The following is a 22,761-nucleotide window of genomic DNA, read 5'->3' on the forward strand; positions in this document are numbered from 1 at the left end:
ATTTCAATCTCTGAGTTGCCGTTATTCATTTAACATTTGGCTTTGGCCAACTTTTTTGTCTACAGTCTAATTGGGAACTACATTAAGCATGCACATTAGATGTATGAACACTTCATCAGATGACCAAATCATCTCAACAGTAGTCTGTACTGTGTTGCAAATTAATAAATGTTGTCAATGAAAAACATGAGCCCTGTTGAGAACAGTAGTAAATGGTGGTTGTATTGTGTCTACCTGCTTAATGTCTATGATGAGCAGTGTATTAAGTTACTTAAACTGAGTACATTAGTTTCCTAATGGTAAGTTACCTGGATACATTTATACTGTAATACTAAAATAATACATGTAAAAATTACTGGAGTAAAACTCTACTGTACATCTACAATGTAAGTTCTAATAACATATATAACATTTTTATAAAGTTTTTCAGAGGATTTAGAAGTTTAACGTTTAAAATAAAAAGCCATCATGTTATAGTAACTTTCTTCAATAAAATCAAAAGTAAACATATGGTTGGCTAAAATTGTGGTTAACATAAGAGAGAGTAAACTGGGATGGAATATTCTCAAAGGTAAAGGAGGAAGTGGTGTTTTAAGAAACACTGTACCTGTGCAGAATATCACATGAACAGTAAGAAAGGGAATATTCTTAATTTTCACTTCCAATTCATCATCCATTATTGTAAATAGAATAAATCCATAGGGCTGCCAGGCTTAATGTACCACGCAATTGCTTATTTTAGGTGTATACATTTTATATCATAACTTTTTATCTGTGATCATTGACAAGACTGCACTTGTTTTAATATCCCAAACGTTTGTGTACATCTTGTAACACAGGAGGACTACCGTGGTTTTGATAACTTTTCACTCAGTATGGGGTCTTTGGGGAGTTCACATCCTCCAGCTGCAGTGATGAATCTGCCTGGCCAGGCGCCCTGCCACACCTTGTCTCCCTGTGTGTACGTAGCCCTGCTTCCAGGCACCAGAGTGGGATTAGGACCCTGTGAACCTCTGCCAGGCCCTCAGCGGATGTGGAGCGGCAAATGGGAGCATGTTGAACGCGTTTGCTTTGATCTCAACAGACTGTGCAGTTTACAAAGAATTGGTTTCTGGTACTGTCTCTGTCTGCCTCCTGGTAATAGATTCACCATTTTTCTGCTGTTTCTTATCCTTCAGCGAGATTTTAAAAAACCTATACTGTCCATTTTTCACCAGTGCTGGATTGTATATATTATGACATGTTATGATGTGTTTCTGAGACAGTACTGTTTGGAAATGTATAAAGATATGATCAGCAGCTAGCTGGTCAAGCATGATATATCCCACTGTACAAGAATGGCATACCCAAGTGTATGCACACCTTTGGAACTTCGTGGTTCACTTTTATATTCTTACACATGCTCTGCTTTTCCTCAGAGTTTCCATCCGGTCTGTATAAAATGTCCAAGATGAACCCGCTGTGCTCCCATGGTGTGAGTCTTGGCGCTTTGGGAAAAGCTCGGCCTGCAGACTGGATGCATGCTGGATTAGTTCTATATGGAGGGAGGAACTGTCTCCAGAACAGATTTGGAAATCGTTCCCTTAGTCATATCCTTCATCACATCATCTCTGTTTGGATGCTTGGAGGGAAGAAAGAGGTGGCATGGAAGGATAGAGGAAGCCTATGGAATAATTACCTGCAGCTGCCATGCAGCATTTTTATACATCCATATTTCATAAGTTAGGTCCCAGCGCTGGAAATAGTATCTGAATTTAGGCTTTTTCAAACAAGGGGAAAAGGAAGACTGGAACTGATATGGGAGGGAAAAAATGCAACAAGCGTGTAAAGTAAAATCCGTGCATATCCTCTTTATTACAGGACATTGTGAAACCAGCCACCTCCTCATACTCACTGGAGGCTTTAGGTTAGAGGGGATTTGCAATATGTATCCTTATGATGAGACTGCCCTAGTCTGAATGTAAATTTTAACATACTTTCCAATATATTTTTACCTTTTTTTTTAAAATCAATTTTGACATTTTTCCATTCTGCTTTTCTCACTTCAGTCTGTACCATTCTGCAAATGGATTCTGACCTAAGTGTCATCTATTGCATCATTATGGAGTGTGGCTTTTCAATTTAGGGGTATATCCATAACTCAATGGATAAACAAATTAATAAACAAAAAACTAAGAAACCAGCATCACATTTATTTAGCATATTTGCAAAATAAATGAAATCATTTTGTAAGAGAGAACTTGTATGACAAAAAGATTAACGATTTAAGAATGACCTCTGTTGTTTTCTTGCAGAGTTCGATGAGAAGATTAAGACTTATGTTTGTACACTAAATAAGAAGCTACAGCCAGCATCTGGCTAGCTTAGCCTAGACAAAAGACTGGAAACAGGGAAAGAGCTAGCCTGGCTCTGTCTGAGAATAACAAAATCTGTCTACCAGCAACTCAAAACCTCACTAATTAATATGTTATAGCTCGTTTGTTTAATCTGTACAAAAACTGAAGTCTAAAAACAAGTTGAAGTTTTATTGCAACTATTAAGTGAATAAACACTGAATTCTATTCCTTTACAGTGTTGCAAAATCTTTTGACTTAGCAGCAGGATGACAGTGTGAAGGATCTTAATGTGTAACGTGTGTTTGTGGCTCACTACTGCCTACTACTTACTACTTTACTGATGAGAAAGTCAGTTTCTTGATTCTAAGCTGATGACTTGTGATTCAGTACAGAGCAGCTTTTGTTCCTGTCCCTGTGGTCTCGTTGTCGATCAGGAGTGTGGCTGTGGCAAGCCACTGTGGAACTGTTACTTCCATGCATGTGTACACACACATACACACACACACCGCTTCAGGGTTAGTGGGCTCATGCTTTCATCTCATCTATCTTTGGGCCCTTCCACTTCCCATTAAGGAGGGGGGCAGTGGAGGGCTGATTTGAGAGCTTGGGCTTTTCATGGCTTCTTTCCTTTCAAAACAAAGGATTATTCAATTAATGTGTGTAATACACATTTTCCCCTTTGCTGACCCTAGGAGAGGAGTGGAGATCAAAGACAGCTTTCTCTTTTATAGGGAAGTGGAGCTGAAGTCTGATGCAGACCTACTCCTAGGTTTTACTGAAGGGTTACTTACAGGCCGTAAGCCTGTAGAAGGAGAGAGGTAGAGATCCAAGCGTTCCACTTCACTGGGACACTGCAAATCTCATCAACTTTTTTTTTTTAAATGTGGAGGTACTGTTGATGTAGGTGGTACATTATTACAAAGGCGAGGTATAACGATCTTAAACTTTCACTTAATACATTCATATGATTTCAGACGATACTGTGCCTTGTCAGACCAATATTCTGTTGTCAAAACAGTAGTTCTTACAACTTTTGCTAATAATCTTGGCAGTACCTCGTGTCCTTAAATAATGAATTGCTATATAGTAATATTTACAGCAAATGGATCATTTTCAAGTGTAAAATCTACTAGTTGTGGGATACCTCAAGGAAGCTGTCTAGGACCGTTATTATTTAACATTTTAACAAATGATTTATAATTAATCCTACACAATATAAAAGGTTGTATATATGCTGATGATACAACAACATATATGGCAAAATTCACTATTTAAAAATTAGAAAGTGAAATAGAAAGAAAGTTGCAGTAAGTCATGGAATAAATACCAACACATCAGTTAAAGGCAGAGCCAAAACTTCAGTTTCATGTGAAAGATGTGCCTATTGTTCAACAAATAATTATTATTCAACAAACGAAACATCTGGGTATAATGTCAGACTGTAAATGATTGTGGTCAAAGCATATTGGCCTGATTGTGAATAAGATGAGGAGAGGGCTCCACATTTATATCGTTAAGCCTAATTTCTTCAAGTCCCTTTATAGCATGTCTTTTAGTGTTAGTCAGCCCTAAAATTTTTTAGGAAGCCCAGTTTAACATAAGGGAGTTTCAGACAACTTGTGTAAAGTGTTTGGCTGCCACAGAGGAAATAAACTCCTGATGAGTGAAAACGAGTTGAAAGTGTCTCCAGACGCCTTAAGTGCAGAAACAGAACCGAATCATCTGTCAAGCAGCCAAGAAATTCCGCTGTCACAGAAAGATCATGACGAGGAGCTCAAACATACAGTCTGAAAAATGATAACTGCCAGAGAAAATCATTCTGACTGCTTCCAAGAGCCTGACAGAATAGTGTGAGTGTGTGACTGATGGACAAGCTACTGTGGATAAATGTGGGATTTACGTTATGCTTTAATGCAAGTATTTCATGTTTCACTTTATGAGAAAAGACTTCAAGGATGACAGCTCTTTTCTCCTTGGACAAACAATGTCTCCGGGACACTTTCCCAGCAGGACTAGTCTGAAAGTGTTTCTTACCTTCAGAAAGTCATTTTGCAAAAAAAAAAAAAAGAGGTAGTCTTATACTCAATATCAATATGGTATATTTCAAAAACTGTGAAAAGTGCATGGAAAAATGCGGTAATATATAGAGCCTCTTTGCCTGTACATGTACATGTTCTCCTTTAACGGCATCTCCTTGCTCAATCCCACTCCGATCTTATAATACAGGTATAATACTAAATTTTAATACATACTCCAGTATTACATTAATCCCATTTGTTGAGCTATTTCTTGTGTTGTCTTTTTCTTTGTCCTTCAGTTGTCTGGTTTTGTATGGTATGATTTGGTGTTATGGTATGGAATGCGATTTTATGTTGTCCATTTGTGTGGTGAGTGATTAGACTCTGGAAGGAAAAGCCTCTGTTTAGATTAAGCTAATGGGGATCGTAATAAATGAAATATTGAAACTTAAATTGTAGAAAAGATTAAACTTATTCTGACTATTCCAAAGATTGAGTGATTGATCCTTGAGTTGGGTTAAAGCAAAATCCCCTGTAAATACTGACAAGTCACTTTTCATCTCTTACGCTTCAGTGACATATGAAGAAATATTTGTGGTGTCTTTCTTATTCTTACCATCGGACCATTAGGCCATGCTCCAGGAAGTTCTTCAGGTTGGGAAGTGTTTGCTGCAGGTCTGGGGTGGTCAAGCCATGTTGATATCTCAGCTGCAAGAAAAGGGAACACATATTGTAACATTAACTTCAAGCAACCTGCCGCGCTGTACTGAACCGTACTGTACATGTTGGCAAAGCACTACTGCGTAAGACTTTGACACGTATGCACATTCTCCATGTTTGGACGCCCCTTTGAGAAGAAAGAAATACCACCTACAGAAGAGGACTGAAGTCTACATTCTTTAGCCGTGACATATTTCTACTCTCTCCATCAGACTATTACTCATCTGGACACACAATGGGCATCCTTCCCTGATAACAGGCATGTGCGCTAATATGTAAGGTGTGTGGAAAGACAGGGGGATGAGATGCGGGTGGCAAGAAAAACCAAACCCACTGCTAAAACATCTGGACGAAATGGGGTAAGAAGAGCACATTAGAATCCCCCTTACATTCTTCCATGATCTCCCCCTCTCTCTTCAGTGGACTCACTTCTAAATTTGGCCTTGAATGTTGCCTCCCTTGTACCACAGTGCTTTATTTCATGATGATAGAATCAAATCCGGTGAAAAAAAAATCAACAAGGCCACCTTGAATCTGCAGCTCTGGTGCCAGAAATATCTCCCCCAACAGTTGAGTAATGTCACGGCAAGCCAACTCTTGTCCCGGAGAGTTTATTTAACCTATATTGCTGAACAGCAGAGGAGCATCATGCCGCACGTCCAACGTATATCTCCCAGGCCCCTCTGTCACACACACCGCCTGCACCAGCTGACATCTGTTTTGTTTCCACTTGGGTGCCACGGCAACACACACACTTCTGGTGAAGAGATGCAAGTGCACATGACTTTTGACACACTACTCACCCAGAACAACAAGGCTGCTTATTCACATATGAGCACATAATGGATGAGTGGCATGATAATAAAGAAATTACAGAGAAATAAATGTTTTAGCCTCAAAGGCCAAAGGTCACATTTCTTTGGGTTTTGTTTGAGTTTTGTTTAACAGTTTAAGTGGAGACAAATGGTTTTCAGGGTTTCAGCAGCCCTCAAAACACATCCATATTCGTTTTCTTGTGGCAAATGCTATAATAATGAGTCAGAACCCTACTGTAGTACATAGTGGCTCTTGTAAAGCTTGATTAATGGCAAGAGGAGTGGCACAAAAGGATTAACACGAAAGGTCATGCTGCCAGAGTACACACAGGCCACATGTGCATGTGTGTCAAATTTCTACTCAACATAAAATGGCTAAATCCCATTCTGTCAGAACAGCTGCCAGAATAATGTGCAAACTGTATGGTATGAACGGTACGGTATGTGTATGACATGTAAGTGTTCACGTGTCTGGATCGATGTTCCAGTATGTTTGCGCATGTGTGTGTTCTGGACTCAAATGGTGCGTGTCTGTTAGGGGAGCCACAGAAACAACAGTCATGACAGTATCAGTGGAGGGCTTTATCAAAAGCAGCTCAGATTGAGGGAGTCAGACAAGGGTGTCGCCTCAAAACCCAGCTGGTGATGGAATGGTCCAAAACCTACGAGAACAACACAGAGATCCATTCATGGCTCAGAGTAAACCTCAGGGTCTGACCAAATGACGGCGAAGTGCTGTCCACAGGGCCGGCTGAACGGAATTGGGTTTGAAACATTAGGCCAAGATCAATAACACCACCAGTTTAGAAACAGAAAGAGCGTAGCTACATCAAGCAGGGGGGCTTGGTTGTTCTGCGGCCAGATGCTTAAATAAGGAAAATCCCAATCTCATGGAAATCTCAGGGTTACGGTCTACAAAGTACGAATCAGAAATTGTGAATCAGATATGAGCAAAGAATAAATATTATGGCTTAGGCAAAGGTAAACAGCATTTGCTGGATATACTGTATGCTTTCTTTGATACTCAGTTAGAGGGCGGAACAAAAAGCCATCTTCATATCCCATTACTCGGCCTGAGCTCTGAAGTGTGTGTAATAACCACACTGCGTGTCTGACAGGAGCCCTATGTCAAATTACACGCCTGTATGTCTGAGAGTGTGTGCATGTGGGAGACAGAAAGAGCATGAGTGTGCATTTGTATATGTGCCTCTTATTGTTTTCTTCATGTGTAAAGATCTTGCCAAGCATGCAGCATACAGAAACTAGATATGGGTGAGGACAAGAGAGTGATGGGTGACATCACCGGGTTGCTCCGAGCGCACTTCATTACTATGGAGTCGTTGTGGGGGATTAAAAAATAGATGGACATTACTGGGAAGCACATGTGTGGATGCTGAATATTTCTGAGGGTAATGTGGCTGCCCCATGATTCTTCAAAATGAATGTGTCCAACAAGCCAACACGGAGGAATTCAAAACTCGACCTGCATGCATGTTCACTCAGGCTTTGGCCAAATCTCTGCCAGTGGGCACCAACAACACTTGAGCTAAGTGTCTGTTTGGCAGCAGTGCAGAGCCACCAGCGCTGGGTGACTGATGCTTCACACTGTCTTTGTAATGAGGTGTGTTAAACGCATTCAGACAGTTTGGGAGACGGGACACTGCAGCCCTACAGCTGACCCAGTGCTCAGCCAGCCAGACTCTATCAATATTCATAAACTGGTCTGGCCCTCCCTGGTGGAAGCCGCATTAAGTTTCCCCTCAGAGTGCACTGTATGTGTGTATATATGTGTGTTGCTGATGGCCTTCGGCCTGGGAAGGCATATATCCTGGACGCTGGTTGTCCAATATGCAACCCCCTCCCTACCTCTCTACTCGCTAGAGACAAACAGAAAAACATTACTGACCCGGCTGTGTCATCTGAAGGAAAGGAAGAGAGAGAATGTTATAAAAGAGGAAGAAATGTGTGAGCCTCTATGATATGAAGCTGGGTGTCATTACCAATTGTCGGCGCCATGAAAGCTTTGAATGTTGGATGGAAACAAACAGCTGAGAGGGAAGGTTTAGATTCTGGTTTGTAAACCCAAACTGTTCTTTAGGAGTGTGTTGCAACTGTATGAGGCAATGTGTTGTAGTTGACACTAGGCAAAAAACACAATGGATTGATTTCAGTTGCTCACAACAGGAATGAAAATTTCTGCATAATTTCTGAGTCCACAAGCCAGTAAAGTAAGTATTTTGAAGCATTTTTGCACAAACACAGCATCAAAAACAATCTCTGAGTGTTTCTATGTCAACAACTCCAGAACAGATCATGCAAATTGCACAGAATCAGTCCACTTGAGACGACTTGTCATTTCTAGTTTCCCTTTCATACATCCTGGTGATGAATGCTCGTGGAGTTCTTTGCGTGCTTGCTCATATGTGTATGGAAGTTTGCTTTCAAGCTGGCCACGGGGTTCTTTGTGATGGGGCTAACCAGATCGTGGTGAGAAATTCCCAGGGCTCATTGAGGATGGCTGTAAGGTGAGAGGACCTGGTTGGGGAGGGGGTGGAGTGGGGGCACCCACTGGGGCTCTTTCACACGATGACATAGTGAAACAGATCCGGCCAGGTCTTCTTGTCGGAGCTAACACCTTTGTGTCTGGACACTCCCTTCCCTGTTTATCTGTTCAACAAAGCAAACTCAGGGCTTTGGAGACTCTGCAGCATGTGTAGTGGGTAATCAGTTGTTATGACTGCACGGTTTGGTATGAGTGTGTGTGAGAGTTCAGAGGATGAGCGCAACTGACCCATCACATCTGAGAATTTGGGGACTCATCCTCATTCATTTCAAAGATAAAGTAACAGCCCCAAAAACACAGCAGTGTATACAGTTCAAGCCTGCCAATCCGCTGGAGCCATGACCACACATAAACACACTCAAACTGACCAGAGCCGGCGGGAACCAGTCAGTTTACAGTACATGCCACCCATCATTTGGCAAAACCTGCTTGTTTGCCCTGAGCTCTGTACAGCGGCTAAACAAACATAGCCTGGCTTATGCCACGTATTACTGTTTCCCTGAGTTTGTCAGTACTAATCACCCTCAGATCAGCCCACGAATGTGGGCGGGCTGTAGAGAATTTTGAGTTTGATTGATGACGATGTGGTGTAGGAGGGTGGCCCAGGTAACAAAGCATACCTCCCCCCTCCCCGCCTTTTATGCTACGAGGTAACTGTAGGAGCTGCTTTTCGGTGCAGACATCACAACAGTTCAAGCGGTGCAGCGACTGACTAGGAGTCTTCCATCTTCACTGGAGATGGGCAGAGGGGGAAATCTGGGATGCAGGATATTTTCATCAAGAGCTTTGAGTTTCATATGTCAAGAGGTTAAAAAAGTCGCCAAATCAAACTCTGGAGTATCCTGTGCATGTCTGACCTGCATCACGGACAATTACCCAGTGATTTATAATCAGCATGCTTTTGTCCACTGGGATAAAAATAGAAACGGTTATTTTACAGAGTACATAGGTTTTGCATACTCCCTGGGGAAGATAATCAGGCAGCTCATTAGATTGTATGACAGCTTGTTATTCAGGGGCTAACCAGGTGTTCCTCCCTCCACCATCCCTCTGGTCAAACTGTGGACTGGATACCTCAGCGGAGACCATGAGGCTGACCCAGACATTGGCCTTCATACATACACCTCATATGTAGAGAACTGGAGCTATGGGAGATAACCTGTCATTGACAATATTTCAGGGCTGTGCCTCTTCTGGTTAAGATGACTGATTCATGAACAGCGTACATACCAATGAAGAAAAAACAACAAGCTGTAAAAACAAATAATACTGTTAACAGCTGAATGATAATGTCCTGCAACAAATAATGTACAGTAGTGTGGGCTAATTTGTAACAGTGTAATGGAACAGTTCCTGTCAGCTCTGTCATCATTTCTACACATACTGCCAGGAAATGCTACAGAGTCTGAATGCTCTACTGTTAATTATTAGGCTAAAGTGAACTGTGTTTCAGGAACCTGCATGGCAAACAAATGGTCAGTCAACTTACTAGTTTTTGCAAAGCACTAACATTTGCCTGATTGCTATATACTAAAACCTGGCACATCAATGAGTCTATATATAATAATAGTATTATAACATATATAACTTTATTAAACTTTAATGTCCCATACTTAGGTTTTTTAGCTTATGCTGTTTTCACCTCTGTTTGGACTGATGCGGGTGGTATATGGGCCATTTGTCAAAGATTTTAACACATAATTTCAAGTGAGACATTCAATAAAACGGTCAATAATCAAAAGTTGCTTGGCTTGTGAGAGCAGCTTTTGGACATCTACAGTGTCCATTGGAGCTGTTTGGCTGGCACATGAAACCACATGCCCCACATAAAGTTCATGTTTTGTTCATGATTAAGCTCAAAGAGCTTTCAGCTCTAGCCAAATTTTTTTTTCACAACTTCATTTGATTTTTATTTGAATTTGCCTGCAGATGATTCCTCCACACTACACTGCAAGTGCCAACTTTTTTTCATAGCAGCAGGTGAAGTTTTACTCTTCTTATTATAATTGTTATATTTGTGTATGTTGTTTTTAATCCTCTTACGTCCCATGTTTTAGCGTAAGCAACTCACAGTGACACGTCGATGCAATTATATCAATTTTTATTTACAGCTCTGTGAGCCACACAAGCGTAAGATCTTTTGATCGACATATTCTTTTCTGTTTGCCAGCAAAACTGTTGGCAACTATTCGAAAGTTTGGTCCAGCTTTGAGGAAATAAACAAGTCATTCACCTCAGTGGGCTGATATAGTGCAAAAGTTAGAACATTGTATTTACATATGCTGAGATCTCCATCTGATCTATTGTTTTGACGTTTCAATAAACAGTTCGGTTTGTCCAGAATAATTAAAGCATTGGCGTTATCTTTTGTGGTCAAACTGCAAAGCCAGAGCTCATACATTTTTGTGTTATACAGTGTATTCATTGTAACACAAGACGTACAATATAACAGAGCTGTGCTTGAAGAAAACAATAAATTATTTTTGAATTCTCGCCCTGCTAACTGAACCGGAAAGTGAAAATTACGTAGGTACCATGGCAACTGGTCTTTACAACATGAACTGTACTTTCCCCTTTGCAGTGTTTGTAGCTATGAGTCTTGGAAAAAAATAACAAATAAAAAATAAATAAATAAAAACCCTTCTTCTACATTCAAACTGGCCCCAAACAGGCAACATGATTTCTAAATAATTCTCATTTTTAATTTTAAATAAATAAAGACACAGTGTACACACATTTAAATGTGCCATTCAAGCGTGTATATACACCTATTTTATCATAATTTAACTGTATTGCTAATGTTAGGATATGTTAAGGTACATCAGCCGGCGCTTGGGGGTAATCAATAAAATTGCCTTTGCATCACAATTTTAAGGAATTATCATCAAGAAATGTAGTTGTTATTCACCCCAAAAGCCCCCTTTACTTGGAACAAAAAATGTGAGAAAAGGCAGCCATTAGTTTGTCCCATGGCTTCTCTCTGGCAGCTGTAGCACAAATGCCAGGAACCAATTACAAAAACATTATTTCTAAACACGGAGGTTAAAACTTACATACATACTGAAACATTTACCAAGGCACATGTAGCCACAAGAGGAATATTTTTTGGGTAAAAAATGAAGGTTAAGACACACACACACACACACACACACACACACACACACACACACACACACACACACACACACACACACACACACACACACACCTAGGCATTTTGTCCATTGCTATCACGTAAAAAAGGCTCTAGAGGAACACTGTGTAAAAGAATAAATAATATATTCATTCGCTCCTTACGTTTGTTAAAATTGTACTTTCTGATCTTATATGCATTTTCTTCCAAGTATTTTGCCGTCAGTTTTTTCATGACTTCAGTTGATTTTTATCAAACAGAATTCCTTGTCTGAAAGGCTCTTTCTAGCTCACTGGTGGATTTGAAATGGTTGATTATGTTTGCTACAGTGCGGTGCATCTATGATTCCACCCATCTGGTCTATCCTTGGCATATAATGGAACTCATTCTGTACAGCCTTCACTCATCCACTAAATAAATTAAACTGAAATGTTGACCAGCACAGATACAAAATGGCTGAGACAAAATGGCTGCAGATGGGAGCTGTGACAGCGAGTGAAAGAATGACTATTAAGATGTTTTACAGCGGAAAGAGAACGTGAGGATAATATGTTCATTTTTAATCTACTGTTTTCCTTTGATGTGTATTTCGAGCTGTCTTTTGTCGTTATCCTAATGTTTTTACATTTTACATTTTCAGCTTTGCATTGCCCAATGATAGGTAATACCTCACATGGTGCAATGTAGGCTCAAACCTCAACAATCATGTGGTACAGCGTGGAATATGAAATCCAACTTGATTAATCGCTGTAGCCTTTCATGTGTCTCAATAAATATACAGAGCAGGGCTGAAAAGTTGTTTGAGTCTGGCTAGAGTCGTATAATTCATTCACAACAGAAATTCACTTCCCTTCAACTCGGAACAGTTTTCTGGCCTTGAGTACGTGCCACAGTCATCATCATCCAGTCTTTGAGACAAACTGAGAATCAGGATTCATAAACACCACACGCGTTTGCTTACCACAGAAAATATCTTCCCACATATTTACAGCGAAGAATCCCTGCTGTCTCTAGCGAATGGTGAATACAATCATACATGGCTTGTAAAATTTATTTTCCGTGCTAAATTTTGAGCTAAGATTACAACACGGTGTTTCATTTCTTAAATTTTCCACCTGGTTAGATTACATTTAGACTCTTCTAATGCCAATCTCAATTGTTGACACTAGGACGTAATGGGTAGGGCAGTGGCCTAATGGTTGGAGAAATCCTTGTTCATCCAAATGGCCTGGCTTCAAACGTTCCAAAGGGCAAACAAGAGAGAAAAGAAGGATCAACAAAGTATCACATCATTACCTCTTCTATGTGTGGTGTTTATTTTCATAGGAATGTTCTGAGGAAGTAATCCTCCAACACACAAGTAGCTACAGTATATGGGAACTCTTTAGCACTAGGAACATAAGATAAATCCCTTTCAAATAAAACAGTCAGACAAATGAAAAGAACAGAGCTGAAGCTGTGGAGTTCACCAGTGACACAAGATTTCCATTGCCAGAAACTTGATTGGAAAGATGTTGGATAAAGTGTTTCAAAGCATTATCAGATTTTAAGTCAACATTAAAAGTTGACCGGTTGATGAACTGTTAACTGTTGATAAAATGCTCCTGTCTATTTCAGAAATGTGTCAGCACAAGTGATAAATAAGGTAAATTGATGTCAAATGCTCCAGTTTGTTTATGATGGATTTTCAATTCAAACATACAAATCATTTCAGAATTTTAGATATAAGCTTACAGTGGCTGCTGGAAAACAGATAAAGAGCGCTTTCAAGATGGTTTTAGCAATCAAAGCCCATTCATCTGCTGAGCAGTCCTCAATGTAAACAAGGAAGTGTTTACATTGAGGAGCAACAATAAGAACCTTCAAAGCGACTAGCACAACTGACATGCAGCTAACTGTTAACAGCTATTTGAAGAGATGTAACAGGGCTGGTTCTGTGTTGAATGAAAGTCATGGGTTAATCATTTAGAATTTTTATCAGCCTCTATCATCTACAGGTTTTAGGCCTGCTTACAGTGGCCTGTAACTGATCTACGAAGCAGACATGTGAGCAAGACAGTTAGAGCAGAACTCCAGCTTAATGTCTGGTGATGAAGTGTAATTTGGTTTTCATTCCAAGTCGGAGAGGGAAATCTGAAAGCCTGAAATTGGGTGAAATTGCTGGACAACTGTTTTATCAAACCTTCACAGTCATTTTGAGCTACAGGCTGAGAAATACTCACTGCAACTTTGACATTAATTACCTCTAAGAGTCCTCTCATGATGTTCAAGACATAAAACCTTTCACTTTCATAAATATATCCACACCTCTAGAAGATTAGATAGCAGATAGTTGGGCAGTGTGTTTAAGATTATGGTGTTTGACTAAGTTATTGACTTTAGCAGCAGCCTTATCACTGTAAGATGTTTAAGAACATAAGTAAACCTAATACTCACGTGTCCATGAGAACTGCTTGACTGCATAGCTCATACTATACGATGTGTTTAGGCACTTCCTTAACAGGTAAAATGTAATAATCTTTGTACTTCCTGTCTCTGTTGCTATTTCAAACAAGCATGTAATAAAACAGTTTTTAATATTGCGTACTCAAGGTCCTTCCACTTCATTTAACATCCTTTAACTCTGCACTCTCTCTCCTTTTACTCTCTCTGCTCTCCCCTCCTTTCTGTGGTAATATAATACAGGTGTGGAGTGTTCACTGCGCTCGGGTCCGATTCAAATGCAGCCCTAATTCAAACCAGATTCTTCCATCGCATTACTTGTTGTTACACTTTACCGAGTATCGTATTGCCGCCAAATTCAGTCAACAGATTTACATAATTACGGGATAGGCTGTGTGAGATGAATAGGAAATTCACTTAGGGAGACCACCGGTGACAAGAGACCAATGTTAGTCCCCTCTGACCTCAGTCACTGCCGGGAGGGTCGAAGGTGGGCACTGCTATACCCACAGTTTTAATGAGATCCTTTCATGTTGTGGTTGTTTGGTCTGTGTTTAGGCTGGTCAGTATAGGAGGCCAATGACTCTGATGTGCTACAGTGACACCTATTGGAAAAGCCACCATCCTTGAGGGCCACTCTGGCCCTCAGGGCTAATAACCCTTGCCACTGTAACACTGGAACCAAGCTATTGCAGTACCAGTAACCCAACACCCACACGGGCTGACCCAGTGTGTGAAGTCACAACACTGAGGTCAACTTCCTGTTAGCAGTATTGGCATGCAGGACCATCATCAATCCTCCATGGCAGCTCTCACAAGGACTCCTGGTGCATGGGTGAGGCACACCTTGGAGAATATGCTAATTCAGTACTTTGTAGTTTGAAATTCAAAGCATACGCAGCTTGTTCGTGAGGGAAGCCACAAACGTTTGTGGTCTGAATAGCAAATGGTGCCAAATAGTGAAGGGCGCAAGATGTGAGATGGGTGAGCTGAGGGAAATGGAGGATAGGTTTAATGTCTTCTCCATAGCATGGAAAGATATATTAAAGGGGAAAGTGTTCCTGAACAAACACAGCAAACTTTGCCCTAGTTGTAGCATGCCCTTTAAATAAAGCTGCCAAATAAGAGTCATTAAAACATTATTTTAATTTTAGCCTGTCTGATCACACTCATTTTATTATTTGGAATAAAAGTGTTGTGGTATTTTACAAGGAAAATCTTTTTTTATATGTGTGTTGTGTTTCCACAAGGCCCCTAGGAAAATAGTCGGCCAGAGAGGAGGATGAATATATGGTTTGTGGGCAGGTGCCTATCCTGGCTTCATGCTGCCCACAATTTCTCTCTAACCCTCTTCCACTCCTTGTGAATGGGCATATTATTTTTCGTTTCCTCTTTATTTTGTGGATGGCTTTACGACTAAGATTTTCTATTAGCATTACCAGGGAACAGGAGGTCACAGGGAAAGCTTGGGCTGGCAGACTGTGTACATTCCTCCCCATCTGTCTGACTTACCAACTTTCAAATATATTGCTTTCAAAGTGAAGGTTGTTGAGAGCTACTTATCCAAATGTCTGCTTATTTTAACGTTCTATTTTAACAAGTTGAAAATGTGAGTGAGCCATAAGCCAGAATGAAGAATGAATAATAACTGATGTGGGCTTCAATTTGGTGGTTTCTCACTGATTCTTACAACATAAAATTAACTAAATTTTGCATCTGGCAAATAACACTGTAAACCTACTTCAGTTCCCCTCATAAAAACTATTTGTCATGCATGAATACAACCTTGATGACAGTAAAATGACAACGTCTGGCCTACATTGCAACTGACTGGCCAACTACATGCCCTATCAAAACAGTAACCAGAGAGCCCCAGATTAAAGCTTAGACTTCCAATATTTCACAGAGTTCAAAGGGATTTTCAACCAGATCCTGCTGCTATTCTACCAGGATAAAATATGCAGCGTCAAACTGCTCCGTGGAGGAATTTGGGTTGGTGAGGATAAAAGTATAACTCGGGAGACGAGAGATCTTTCATTTAGCCACATGGAGAGGGATTAAGCTATGTATCACATGCAATATACGTGTTCATTCATGCACACAGGACACAGTGCAGCTTGGTAAGACTTTTTTTTTTTTGCGTGTATCTTTGTAAATGTGTGTTTGTGTGTGAGCCAGGTAGAGCCATCAGGATAGGGTTGTGAACATATTAAGTATTAGCAGGCATCCTAGTTGTAAGCTGACAGATCAACCATGCCTGAACTCTTGCAGAATAGATCTGAGATTGCAGTCAGCTTTCCAAGAGCCAGTGGCAAAGACAAAGTCCACACTATGCTTCAGAAAGAACTTTTATATGAGAATATTAGATGGAAAAAGAACAGCTTATGTGAAATATGGTATAAAAGGTAAGCTCTGTTTTGCACTGATTTCAGTTACACTCAACAGTACCAAAGACCAAACAGTGTTAAATTAAAATGGGATTTCAGTGATATTACACAGTAAGATGGTTGAGTTCTACTCTGTTAGCAAAAGGAAATGACAGAAATGACTCAGCATGAGTTAAATAAATTGAGACAAGTAAATTTACTATTTAGAGAGACAGACTCTTGAGTCACAAATTTGACTGAACAAATTATTCTGTAAAATGCAGTGCATGTTCAGCAAATACAGTAGTGCATGAAAATGATTTTTTCTGAGAAGGGGATAAAAATTTAAAAGCAGCATAATGGTACAATAAATAATAGAAAAGAAAAACACTTGGCTGTCTCCTTCATTGGCCCTGAGTATCAAATTAAAACCTGCCATGGTATAGGCTGTGAGTATAGGCTGTGTCCGGTTTACTTTGGACAGCCTGGAGCATTCTCTGGTCATCTGGGTTTGTTCAACTGTGACCCTGCATAGTGTTAAGGATGTTAAAACTTTTTTTTTTTTTGCACTACGAATGGGCTTCAGTGTTTGGAATTGAAACAGTCATAGTCCAATAGAGAAAAAAAATCATTTTATGAGTGACTGTTTACAATCAGGGCCTGGTTTTTACAATCCACGGATCAACTGAATCTACTGTATACAATATTAGTTTGTACCTGGAAAGCAATGCAATATTTGATCAAAATCCCATGTGGAGTGTTTGCTGCATTATTTGTCTTAAATCAGATAAGGAGGTGTAATCTGTGATTAGACTGGCGGATCCAAGTTCGTAATGTCCTCAGACGGAGTGCTGTCCAGAGTTCAGCCTGTTCAACTCTGTACTTAATAACAGCTCACAGCTCTTAATTTGTTTGCCTGAGATACAATGATTAGATTCATTTGCTCAACTTCCTCTCCAGCTGCTGCCAGCCTCCATGTGCTACAGCCACACAAAAATATACTCTTAACATATTTCAGTATAAACATACATAACATCCCCTACCCTTTAAATTTGCACCATAAATGGTATGTATGGAATCCCTGCGCAGTAAAATAAAAACAACTCATAATATTGCTTTTTCCTTTTACAGACGCATGTTAGGTGTAATTATGAAGCTCTACTTTATGTGTCTTGCTTTTCTCCAAAAAAAAGACAAAAACAAAAAAAGCCAAACAGCTACAGAGGTTTTCGTAAAAATTCAATAAATGCATAGATGGTAACATGGATTTTTTTAAAAATGCGGCCTAATTCTCCATGAACCAAATCCGGTTAGGACTTGAAGAGAGAAGCTGAGACAGAACAATCAACAAGAAACAAATAGCTATTGTGTGGTGAAGTTTTTTTTCCCCCACGCTTTTGGTGGCCAACTATGTAGATTATTCCAATAATTCTGTGAGAAAAAGAGTGTGAGGTTGAATGTGTGCTTTCTGACTCTCTAATGAGCTGGAAGAAGGCCACTGCTGAATGGAATTGAGGGTTAAAGTGAAATACGGGTCAATGCAGCTCTCTTATGACACCCAATTCATATAAACTTACAGTTTCAAAACACCTAGCTGTTGTACTTTATCATCTGTCTTTTTATTATTAACCTAAAAAAGTACTTTGCTTTAATGAAACTTGACAAAATAAAACTTAGACCGAGTGAAATAATACAAAACCAATCTACAAAAAATCCAAACATCTGTTCACATAGCACCTTGAATCAGGTGAATCTATTGATTGTAACTCTGTGGGCAACAGACTGGCCAATTGGTGTAGACTGGCTGAGACCGTCTGATGGAGAATACCGAGCAGCTTTCCTTTTCAACAAGGATGGAGCAGAAGAATTATGACGGGGCTGCTGACAGGTGAACTTCTCTGGCTGCTCAGTTCTCACAGCCATAGCAAGAACTAATACTCTCCCTCTTACCCACTCTCAAGAATAACTCCAATCTGCTTCACTCTGACTGTTTAACGGTTGTGAGGTTCAGGCTCCAAACACATAAAAGCCAAACACATGCGCTGACATAATATAATTACAACATGTGCATTTGTGTTTATATTTGTAGTTGGATGCATACTTAGCTACGGCAGGGTGCCGTTTCTGTGGACAGCATCCTAATTGCTCTGAAAGGCATGAGCCTACGACTTGGCTGAGACATGTTTCAACTTAAGAAAGGTCTGTTTCCATGAGGACAACAACAGCGGTGGCAATAATTTATCCACTAAAACTTTTGAAGTGCCTGTTTGGCGTCAGCATGGAAGAGTAATAACCTGGAACACGACAACAAACAGATGTAATCAAACCGAATCTAAATATATGATATAAGCTTACATATAACTAGAACTAACCTTTAGTGTAGTGACTGTCACTTCTCAGACTTCTATGTGAAAGTAAATTAACTACTTTCTTAAATAATACTACCTTAATTCAGCTTTCTATGCTAATCTTGATATAGAATGTGTGTGTGAAGGTTTATGTCGATAATCTGTTGTTGCACTTAATATTATATCTTGCATGTCTTTGTATCATATAGGCCTATATTGTTATTACCAGTAACTTACCTGGCTCTAAACCATGTGAGCCAAGTAAAATTCTTTGTATTCTCTGTATATTTTAGAAAAGAGAAAACAGCTTACACTAATTGTTTTTGACGAAAAAGAATAAAAGGGCCTCCTTGCAGCCTTCTTTTTAACTTGAGCTGGTGTTTATTTAACAGCTGCTTTCATGAGCCTCTTAGCCCCTTTTCTCCAATAACTGTGAAACGATTATGTGGCCTCTGGGACAACAGGCCTGGGCTCATCTCAGGCGCTTCATTAATAAAGAGAAAGCTGTGGCTGGATGGCAGAGATGATGACATGACAGCCAGGACACCCCACCCATATCCTGTTGTCCTGGCAGAGTAATGGAGGCTGACATCAGGGGTGATAGAGAGACACTACCCTAATGAGGTGAGAGTTTATTTGGTGGAGGGGAGTGTTGGACTGACTGACGTTCAGCGAAAGCGACTAATACTGGATTAACTTGACAAAGCCAAATTGAGAAAAGGAGACATCGACTGTCTTGCTAGATGATGAGTGCCACTGAAAAAACTCTGCGGTCCAGAGCCGCTGTGTTAATGCAGATGAAAAGCTGCCGATTGGCCAGAGTCAACGGGCTGTAATGAAATCCACATGGAAGCAGGAACGGCACTGGATAGAAGGGCTAACACAGAGCCAGGATGGCTGATATTTTTTCAAATACTGACCAGATGGGGCCAGCATTGTTTTATTCTAAGAGCTGTTTAATGTCGTTGAGCCCTACTAAGGTCTGTGCTCATGATTGAATGCCTCTACTCCCAAACACCAACATGACAGCACACAGGGTTTGATGAATTAACAAGAAAAACAAGTTTTTCTAAACTTGCTGACATAAAATATACTTGGTCTCTGCCCTCTGGATTCATATGACAAGTTGGGCCCCAGGAGCTGATCTTGGCCAGCCCAGAAAAAGCCCACAAGCAGAGAGAATTCTTTTGTTTGTGTGCCTTGGTCCAACTTCACTCTATTTTACCCCAAGAGAAACACAGAATGGACCTTACTGCAGATATCTGAACACACAATGACATAACTATGATCAAATGAGGAGATATAACCTCCAGTGAAGACTAAAAGAACCTACTTAGCATGCCATGGACTGTCTGATGGGTTTCTCTCTTTCCTTTTATCTACTGACAGTTACTTTCCTTTGTTCTGTCATTACTCCCTGACTCAGGCCAACATTTTTTGATATTACCATAGAAACTTTTCAAGGAGTTATCTGTGAGTGAAGGGACTTTAGAGAGGCCTGGGTGCCAAAGCAGAGTAGCGTAGCATGTAGTGAGACAACAGGAGAGCAGACTCCAAACAAACAGGCCTCAGCTACAAATTCCAACCAGCTGGAAACTGCAGACGCACTATTAAGTAAATGATGGAGCAGAGCAGCCAACACTTTCCAAACAGCCAGAACATTTTGCCAGCAAAATGTACAGTCTGACCTGCGGGAAGAAGACTGATGACGAGATTCTAAGATGATAATCGTAACATGATTAAATTGATTGATTATAAAAAGACGATACATACTGTAAAAGCAAATGACACATGCCACTTGATGTATCTTCTTGATCTCGTCATTCTGATGTTGTGAGATAAATTATACTAGCAGTACTGGTCCCTCTCTGCCCACTGACGTCTTTGCCTTCATCAATCTCTGCAAATAACATAAAATTTTGGCTTGACTTAGCTACCTAGAGACACCAACATTGGTCAAAGCTTAAATAACCAACGAAAGCTGAATACTTTTGCACATATGAAATTCTCTCCAATCACTCTCTCTCTCTCACACTCACACACACACACACACACACATATATACAGACACAGACGCAGGATTAGCATTTACTTTTACCCTTATATTTAGTGGAACTAGCTCTGGTTCCTCTTTGTGGTGATGGACAAACCTGGGACTGCAAACCACAAAATGTGGAAATTCAATTAGACGAATTTAAGTGTTTCATAAAGTCATAGGTGGCTGTCCAGAGGAATTCCCATAAAACCCTGGAGCTCAGGCATAATCGCAGCGCACTGACAGCCTCACTACGTACACACGCCCAAAGCTGGAAACCACGGAACTGTGACATACACTTACAAGTGCGGTCTGAGACCTGCTTATAAATCGCAACTTAGAGGCCGACGGCAAGTGGGAGCTGACAGACTACAAAGACCACTCTCTTCATTGTACCGGTCAGCTCTGGAGCATCCATCAATTCTTTCTTATCGAAAACAGAACCTGAGGCCGGGCGGTTAAGGCTTTACAAGCACAGCACCACAGATGTACTACCGCCTTTCCACAATCTCCCTGATATAGCAGCGTACGGCGAATATTTGTTTATGGAAAAAGGGTGCTCCTAGTTTTGGTTGTAAAAAGGGATTCCACCAGAGACTCACTCTGGCCAATAAGTGGCACTGGATGCAAGCTGTAGCTAACAACAAAAGTTTGTGATGGAAAACAGGGACCACACAGTAAGGCTATGAAAACCCATGGGCATAGAGAGAGGTGTACGTTAAGGTCTGGGTTTGGTTAATAGATAGCTTGAACAAGGAGAACCACAGGACGACTAAACCACTGGGTGCATTTTTCCTACAGGCTGTTTCTTCAGAGCTGAAGAATAGTTCTTATCTGAAAGTAATTTCTCGGTAGCAATTCTTCCTGTAGCAGTGCGGGGAGCTGGTCAAGTTTCTACTCACACATCTCCTGCTCAGCCTGGGCCAAGATACACAGATCACAACATATGCTCCCGACTCAGTCTCAAAACATGTATCAGTTCATTTAGCGCTGGCAGCACTGGTTATTGCTACTTCATGCTTATTATAAAAATGTGAGGATATATACATAATGTAATTACAGGGCACATTAAACATAGAAACTATGACATTTGAAGATAATTCACTAATAATTTGCATTTCATGGAAACATTCGCTTCTACTATCATAATAATTCAGATAGTGTCTGTCCAATATATACAATGCACAATCCAAATTAAATAACAGAGCAAACCTTTTGACACATCTAATCTTAGTTGTAGTATCATTGGAACAGGGACTTCCCTTTCTCTTCTTCCTCTTTGCATCAATCATCTGAGGGGGAGAGCAGGCAGCCATCAGCCTACTGTCTCTGGTCATGTCAGGCTGTTAATCTCACTCTCAATTGAACCCACTTACAATCCGCCAAGAATAATTTCTTGCTTGAAATGTAATAAATAAAGTACACTAATGAAGTGCTTTTTACTGTCAGCGGAGTACAGAGATCTTGTTAAAAGTGACACCTTAATGGCACTCAAACACGAAACATATTGTCAAAAGTGTAGTCTATAACTTATCTTCTATTAGATGTAAGGGGATGATTATCCAACATTTGTAAAGCATGTGGCCATATGGGAAATGACGTTCAAAACATACAGATTCAAGCTATTCTTCACTTGGCTAAAGCAAAAACAGACATGTTTATGGCTTTGTTTAAAAGAGAACTTCACTTGGTACCTCATTTCTTCTTTCCTCCTCCCTGTTAAGAGTGAAAGTGAGGTATATTACGTTGACTTGGCGCTGCATTTTCTGGTGCCTGTCCCGCCCATTATGTGTTTTATCATATCAATCCCTGTAAAATGGAAAACGGATGTGGCTGTTATGGAAGGATGAAGACAATGAGTGGCAGCAGGCGGTTGAAATGGCCTGATTACTTCCAGGCCCGTCTGTCTTAGAGTAGAGATGGTGGCAGCATCTGGGGAGCCGTGGTCCTGGGTTCAGGTAAACAAACAGCGTACAGTGGGCTGC

At 40.4% G+C, this 22,761-nt stretch overlaps 1 protein-coding gene across 1 annotated transcript in view; it reads right to left on the minus strand.

Moving 5' to 3' along the window:
• The window catches only part of uvrag (UV radiation resistance associated gene), an 86,964-nt gene that overhangs the window by 11,585 nt on the left and 52,618 nt on the right, over positions 1-22,761 (minus strand). Inside the window, exon 14 of the mRNA XM_067607397.1 lies at positions 4,971-5,062. Coding sequence (XP_067463498.1) covers positions 4,971-5,062 — 92 coding nt within the window. The remainder of the gene's footprint in view (positions 1-4,970; positions 5,063-22,761) is intronic.

This window comes from Thunnus thynnus, chromosome 13 (genome assembly GCF_963924715.1).
Source record: "Thunnus thynnus chromosome 13, fThuThy2.1, whole genome shotgun sequence".
Classification (NCBI taxonomy): domain Eukaryota; kingdom Metazoa; phylum Chordata; class Actinopteri; order Scombriformes; family Scombridae; genus Thunnus; species Thunnus thynnus.